Source organism: Rhododendron vialii, chromosome 4a (genome assembly GCF_030253575.1).
Source record: "Rhododendron vialii isolate Sample 1 chromosome 4a, ASM3025357v1".
In the NCBI taxonomy this organism is placed as follows: domain Eukaryota; kingdom Viridiplantae; phylum Streptophyta; class Magnoliopsida; order Ericales; family Ericaceae; genus Rhododendron; species Rhododendron vialii.
The window spans coordinates 32,503,941-32,511,825 of record NC_080560.1 but is presented as its reverse complement, the minus strand read 5'-3'; the positions used below and the strand labels follow the sequence as shown (position 1 = coordinate 32,511,825).

The 7,885-nt window shown below is 39.1% G+C and overlaps 1 protein-coding gene across 1 annotated transcript; it reads right to left on the bottom strand.

Annotated features, from left to right (window-relative positions):
* Nucleotides 1-775: 775 nt before the first annotated feature.
* On the bottom strand, nt 776-2,530 carry LOC131322009 (dof zinc finger protein DOF5.1-like). Its single transcript, XM_058353091.1, has 2 exons — nt 2,309-2,530; nt 776-2,107 (listed from the first exon to the last, which is right to left on the bottom strand). Exons 1-2 carry the CDS (start codon nt 2,357-2,359, stop codon nt 1,202-1,204), a joined length of 957 nt encoding a protein of 318 aa, XP_058209074.1. The 5' UTR covers nt 2,360-2,530; the 3' UTR covers nt 776-1,201.
* Between the last annotated feature and the right edge of the window lie 5,355 nt (nt 2,531-7,885).

Genomic DNA, 7,885 nt, shown 5'->3' with positions numbered 1-7,885 from the left:
AAGAAGCTGCGAGAACTACCAATTTTAATGATCACATGAATTTTCTTTTCGATCGGCACAAAAAATTAAAATTCCACTTAGCCAACACAAATTGAAGAAAATTAAACGCAAGGCTTGAGGCTTGGTTTTGTGTGATATCAATCTTATAAGGGGGGGTGCTAAAGGTAAATTGTCCAAATTAAATTAATTTAGAAGAAACCAACTTTGCATTCCCAATTAAAAGATGATCCTTCTATTACCCTTATTCATTACTCCACTTACATGTGCATGAGAGATAAACCTTATCATTTTCCCACGGATTACTACTGGCTAATATTGGAATAGAACCCGGTCATGAGAGATAACTATGTACCATCGGCATCGATTGGCATTGGGTTTTTGGCCGTGATCTGTCAGTATGTGCGACTATCTCCACTACAAGAAGAAAAAAGGAAAGAAAGAAAAATCTGCTAGTAAATACTAAACATATTTTGAACGATTACGACCAAATTGTTCTCAGAGTTCAGGTCAAATTTAAAGGATAATCATCTAATACGAACATTGGAGTATCAACAAATTTAACAAATGGCATAGGCATAGGCAATTCAATAAGTGAGCGCATTACTGAGTAAATTGGTACACAATTTATGGTTTCATTTGCTAGCTAGAGAGATCACAAGCCAAGGTAAAGTTTTAATTAAGACATGCAGGCTATGAGTTAGCTAAGTAAATCAATGATCTCCACATGCATGATGATGATGATCAAGGAATTCCCTCTATTGAAGGAAAACGTACGAAGATAAAATTAAATCTGCATTAATTTCCTTTTTCAGCTGATCAGAATTACAAAAGGAAATCATTGATCGATCCCAAAGCTACTACGATATTAACTAACTGGTACACAAATTGATGATCGATCATTTCTGTCCCTAAATTAACATGCTTAAACATAACCAAAAGAAAAAAAAAAAGAAACGAAAAGCACGAACGACGTAATAGTATTTCTAGGGTTTCCATGATCAGTTGATCTTGGAGCAACGCCTCATTCCACCGCGAAAAATCCCCATCTTGGCCTGAGTTGTAAATTTGGGATTTCCACCCTAGCTAGATATGAATCTCAAGAGTGGATTTCATTTTGTTCGATCATGTAGTGGTAAACTACTAATATCTTGGGCTGTAAAAAGGCACTATATATATGCTTGACAATATGCATCGATCGAGTTTAAGGATTAAGATTGCTGGTGGCAGCAGACCTAAATCCAGAAAGGCCGTCAGTCCATGCAACGGTACTACCAGCAGTACTGCTGCTCCAGTATTGATCATTTCCTTGCCATGGCCTTGGCAAATTCAACACTTTAGAATTCTCTTCCATCTTCATTGAACTGCCAGGCAATTTGGGCTGATCAGGAACCGCGTTACCACCGCCTCCACCTATATAACCGGAGGGCTCTAAACCACCTTGAAAGGGGTACAGTCCGGCCGGAAGTTCATACCCCAGAGAGGTCATTGGTTGTGGCTGCAACTGCTCCACACCCGGCCCAACCGGCATATAACCACCACCACCGCGAAGCGAAATATTTCCCAGTAGGAAGTTCATGCCACTTGTTGCCACCAAGGGTGGTGCTGAAATCCCATTGTAATTTAGTCCAAGATCACCAACATCAAACTCAGTGAGTTGACTCAGAGTCGACAAGAAGCTCGGTTGTGGTGGAAGGCTTGGCATACTTTTGGTTGAGGAATCAGTACTACGTGTTTGTTGATCAGTACTGGTGACTGGAGATTTCGATCCTTTGCTATTTGATCCTTTGCTTCTCTTGTTCCTGCGGCTACCACCGCCCACCGGAACGTTTCTCAGGGCCCCGCCTCTAGTCCAGTACCTCCTGCAAGTCTTGCAAAAGTGGCGCGGCTGGGTGAGGTTGTAGTTGTTGAAGTAGCAAAACTTTGTGTTTGTTGATTCGCATCTAGGGCACTTTAGGGCTGCTTCTGGCATGGGTATGTTGGCCATCCGCGCCCGGTCGGCCATCGAACCAGGACGGATCGAGCCAGTTCCACCGCCTGATGAAGGCGGTGATATTGGTGGAAATTGAGTGTTTCCATTGCTACCACCTCCAGCTTGAGGATTTGGTTGCTGCGAAACGAAAAGAAAAAAACAAACAAAAGCAAGAAGGAGATGTTAGCTAGGGATATTCAACTAGCTAGTGATATAAAAGCAAAGAAGTTCAAAATAAAGAAGAAGGCATACAAGAAAAAAGGGTAGGAATATTTAGCTTTTGAATTCTTTTGCTTTGTGTGCAAAGAAGAGATGGAAACACAATGAACAAAGCCTTACCTGTTGCCAGTTGGAAGGATCAAGATAAGCTGGAATGGAGGAAAACACCATGGTTGTGCTTCTTGATGAGCTTTATCTTTTGCAAAAGTTGAGAATATAGTGGAGAATTACATCAACAAGAGGGTTGAGAGAGAGAGAGAGAGAGAGAGAGAGAGAGTGGAATGAGAATAAGGAGCAAACAAAAGGAAGAGGCTTTATTATGCTTTATATATGTGGGCATTGGGTTGCTTTTGTGCTCAATTCTATTTTTGTTTCACTGCTTTATAGGGTTTGAGTGGGGTTAAAATGTTTCTTAGCTTTTAAGCTTCTCACTGATTCTGTAGTTTGTTTGGTTTTTTTTTTTTTTTTTTTATAAGCAATCTGTGGTTTGTTGCTAGGAAATAAAATAAAATCAGTGGCTCTCCCTCCTGCATGAAAAAACTAGAAATTGTGTTTTTCAGTGTCAAGTGGGTACCACGTGGTGCCCACTCACACATCTAAGTTGTTCATTGCATTTTTAGACGGCTCGGATTTGAAGAGAGAAAAATGTGAGAGAAAGTGTTGGGATGAGAGGAGAGAGAGGGTTTCAATCCGAGCCGTCCAAAAGTGTATTGGATTGCCCAGATGTGCCGAGCGGGTACCACGTGTGATATACGTACCTGGCACCGAAAAATTTCTCAGCATAGAGAGAGAGAGCAAGAATAGTTTAGATACAAATTTTAGTTTAATGAGCCAGGAAGGGGCCAGTAGAGGTGGTTGTCCTGCAAAGAAAAAAAATAACCCTACTAATATTATATAAAGAGAAAAAGTTTCTATGAAAATATATAGAAAATTCTTAGCTCGCATATATGGTCTACCTTGTGTAGTAAAATTCTTAGCTCCGTCTAATTAGGACGTTTAAAACGGGTGGAAAAAAATACAAAAAGGGCTCTTGGATGCTTTGGTAGCTTTAGATCGTAGAAGACGTGTCCCGACCAAATGAATCTTTTTTCCTCTAGTTCGGTCTATTTCCTTCCCCACTCTGCCTTCACTTTGCATGGGAAGTTTATGTGCGTATATACGTGTGCGCGTACACGTGCACTCAAGTGTGCATAATCGCCTATTGCATTAGAAGCAGTGGCGGCTCCATCCGAATTTGTCAAGGGTGATCACTTGTACACCCCGAATTATTGTTTTACACTAACAAGGCTGGCCCTAGGCATAAGTCCACTAGGCAACCGCCTAGGGCCTTCCGTTTTTTGGGCTCAATTATTGAGCTCAAAATGGAAAGATATGTTAAATATGATGTATGTCAAATATATTTCAAATAAGAACGTGTAGTGAGGTAGTAAGATCTTGGCTCTTTAACCTTAAGGTCGCGAGTTCAATCCATAGAGGATTCATTTTTCGAGCTGATATTTTGGAAAAAAGTGCAATAAAAATCGTTCAAAATGTTGTCACTGTGAGTTGAACTCACAATCCAAGACACCAACGTCATGCTCCTCCAGGACACCAAAGTCACGCTCAAACAGCATGTCACTAAGCTCATAAGGCAATCTTGCTTCGTAGTTGATGATAAGCACCCAATAATGCATATTATTGGTGCTTAAGTCCTTAGTTTTATCGTTTTATGTTTGGTTAATTTGGTTTTTGTTTGATAATACACATAGGGTATGTTATTTTCATTTTGTAGGAAAACCGCCTAATAAATGAGGTTTTAAAGCTTAAAGCGCGCTAGAGGCATCCAAGACTCAAAGATGATCAAGAATGAAGTCATCAGGGCCCGAGAACAAAGAGTCGAAAACCCGTCGGGTGGCCAAGACCATGGGAAGCAAAGGTGGTGGCCAAAGCTGAGTTTCAAATCAAAGCAAATGGGTATCGATACTAGGTTTTGCTGTATCGATACCCATTTGTAATCAAGATTCTAGTGGGCTCAAGAATTCTGGGTATCGATATAACCTTTTGTTGTATCGATACCCATTTGCTTCGGCGGCCAAAGTGGAAACCGCTCAAAACTGTTCGCTATCGATACAAGAAACCCCCGTATCGATACCGAAAGCCTTCACAGCAGATTTTTAGGGCATTTTTGAGAGATTTTGTGCAAGAAAAGCGGCTTGTATAAATACCCAATTATGTCGCAAATATCCGGATTATGTAGAGTATGTAGGATAGCACTTTTTCATATTTAGAATAGGATTTCATTTCTTGTTGTTTACTCTTGCTTTGTTCTTCATTTTCTTAGTTAAATCTGCATTCTTCTTCCTTAGATAATTGTAGTTTGTTATTTTACTCTTTATTAAAGTTGTAGTTACACTCTTGATCTATCTAAATCTGTAATTTATTTTGAATTCCGTCATGTTTTCAATAATTAGCTTTGTTGATTTAATTCTTAGCACTCCATGACTTGGATTGATCATACTTTTCTCAATAAATCTTCAAGTTAGTTGGGAAATCAAGATAGTTTGTGTTTATCTACCAAATCTCGGCGGTATTAACCTCTTCGATCATGCGTAGGCAAGAGCAAGCCTACTTGTCACACATCAATGCTTAGAGCTATGTCATCTCTTGTGTTTGCTAGATGAATACTAGAACTTTATTGGTGTTTCGACTCTTTTTTTATTAAATGGGCTTAATGATAAATCTTCTGGGTTGTGATATCGTTGAAGCGTATCTCAACCCGAGTAATTCAAGAGACAAGCTAATTGATTTGAGTTGTGGGTGTTGAAATCCTGTAGACCTAGCCGCTTAGTTTAAATCATTTTCAAAACACAATTTGAGTTGTGGGTGTTGAAATACACTTTTGCTGTATCGATACCCATTTGCTTCGGCGGCCAAAGTGGAAACCGCTCAAAGCTGTTCGGTATCGATACAAGAAACCCCTGTATCAATACCGAAAGCCTTCGCATCGGGTTTTTAAGGCATTTTTGAGAGATTTTGGGCAAGAAAAGCGGCTTGTATAAATACCTAATTTTGTCACAAATATCCGGAATAGGTAGAGTATGTAGGACATCACTTTTTCAGATTTAGAATAGGATTTCATTTCTTGTTGTTTACTCTTGCTTTGTTATTCATTTTCTTAGTTAAATCTGCATTTTTTTTCCTTAGATAATTGTAGTTAGTTATTTTACTCTTCATTAAAGTTGTAGTTACGCTCTTGATCTATCTAAATCTCTAATTTATTTTGAATTCCGTCATGTTTTCAATAATTAGCTTTGTGGATTCAATTCTTAGCACTCCATGACTTGGATTGATCATATTTTTCTCAATAAATCTTCAAGTTAGTTGGGAAATCAAGGTAGTTCATGTTTGTCAATCAAATCTCGGCGGTGTTAACCTCTTTGATCATTCGTAGGCAAGAGCAAGTCTACTTGCCACGCATCGATACTTAGAGCTATGTCATCTTTTATGTTTGCTAGATGAATATTAGAACTCTCTTAGTGTTTCGACTCTTTTTCTACTAAATGGGCTTAATGATAAATCTTTTGGGTTGGGATATCGTTGAAGCGTATCTCAACCCAAGTAATTCGAGAGACAAGCTAATTGATTTGAGTTGTGGGCGTTGAAATCTCGTAGACCTGACTGCTTAGTTTAAATCATTTTCAAAACATACTTTTAGCGCACATTGTATCTATTTCAAACTTTTCCTAAAGTTAGCCGTCTCAAGGCCGTAATTCTTACTCTACAAATTCAATCGAGCCGTGATGATATTCCCTTGAGTATGATACATGGACTTCTGGATTATTATGCTTCAAATGACGTATCAGCCCTACGCTTGGGGTAATCATATATATTGATATATCGACAGACGAAGAAGTTGAACAACTAATTTATATAAAGAAAAGGGAAAATGACGGCCCAGAACATGTTTTGATAATTAATACCGGCCAAGGACAAGTTAAGAACATTTGTTCATGCTGAAAATGTCTTTGGCGGGTATTAATTATCAAAACACGTTCTTAGCTGTTATTTTCCCTAAAGAAAACTTGAGAGGCCCCATTTTCATATCTCACCTGAGGCCTTTAAAATCTTAGGGTTGGGCCTATACATTAATGATTGGTGACTATGTCTGAGTATCATATTTTGGGTATCATGTAATGTGTCACCATTACATTAGTAGAATGTGCCTCACTTGTCACGTAACAGAGCATATTTTATCAATGCAATAGTGGCATGGTACCTAAAATGTGATATTTAGACATGATCACCATAATATTGCTACTATATAGAATACATGTAATATTTTTAGGTTTACTTTAGTTTAGCCTTTCTTAAACACCCTACTCAAAATTATTTGTATAATCTATCCAAATTATTTGAACACCAAACCACAAATCTGCCCACAATTCCGCCCAATATTATATACAACCCAAGTAATAGCTAAACTTTTATGTATATATGCTGTTACGGTTTCTAGAGGCAATAAAGATTTCTGAACATCTTTCTCAGAATTTCTAGAGCCACCACTATGACAGGCCCCACATGTAATGACACTTTTTTGGCATGTTATATTGGTGATACACATTGCAACACATCAATTCAAAAGTACTCATTGCGCGCAATGCACTGTATTTTTGGGAGTCGTTACTTTGATTTTAGGAACAAGAAACTAAATAGACAGATTCTACATCCGGAGCCAAGGATACGAAAAAAGAAAGGTGATATGTAGCCCTTTTTGTCCAACCAAAAGGTTATCCTCTAGATCTCAACCATTGCTTTGGACGACTCAGATTAATTAAAACTTAAAATGGGCTCTCTCTCTCTCTCTCTCTCTCTCTCTCTCTCTCTCTCTCTCTCTCTCTCTCTCTCTCTCTCTCTCTCCCAAATTTATATTTTTTGCTTAGTAATAACCCACACCAGATGACATACTTAACCTTTAGCTTCTTTATTTGGTTCACCAAATGTTAACACGTGGCTCAAAAGGTTAACTACGAGTTAATTGTAGCTGGTGGACCTTACTATATTATACCACGTGGCTTTCCCATATGTATTTCGATGTGAGATCTTACAATCTCCCCACGTTACGCTGCAACACCCTCGTTGCATTGGCTCATCAACTTTTCCCTTGTGGCTAGGGTTATAAACGAGCCGAGCCGAGCCGAGCTTTATCAAGCTCGAGCTCGACTCGTCAAAAGTTTGAGCTTGAGCCTTTAACGAGCCAAACTTAGTCATTTACTAAACGAGCCTCTTTAATCGAGCAGAGCCTCCCTTAACGAGTCGAGCTTTTGTTGAACGAGCCGAACTCAACTCAACTCATCTACTAAACGAGCCAAAAACTCGAGGTCAGGTCGTTTACTAAATGAGCCGAGCCAAACGTTAACAAGCCGAGCTCGCGAGCTGCTCGATTCGTTTATAGCCCTTCTTGTGGCTATGGTGTGACACTTAACTTTGTATAACACATTATCACGCTTGTACCAGATCTTAGAGGTGGCCCCCACCTTATAGACCAGGGTTGTGCTCTAATACCAACTATAACAATCGCACCATTTGACCTGCTTAATTCTTAGCCTAACCACATAGCTAAAAAGGTTTGACCAAGATTGTGCTATGATACAACAATCGCGGTTGTACTTCTCTGGGTTCTCCACTTATTACAACGTAAAAATAAAAAGGGAAGCGCAA

Coding starts and splice junctions, on each gene's coding strand:
- LOC131322009 (XM_058353091.1), bottom strand. CDS start 2,359: ATGGTGTTTTCCTCCATTCCAGCTTATCTTGATCCTTCCAACTGGCAA. Junction 2,108..2,308: donor ATCCTTCCAACTGGCAACAG/GTAAGGCTTTGT, acceptor TTCGTTTCGCAG/CAACCAAATCCTCAAGCTGG.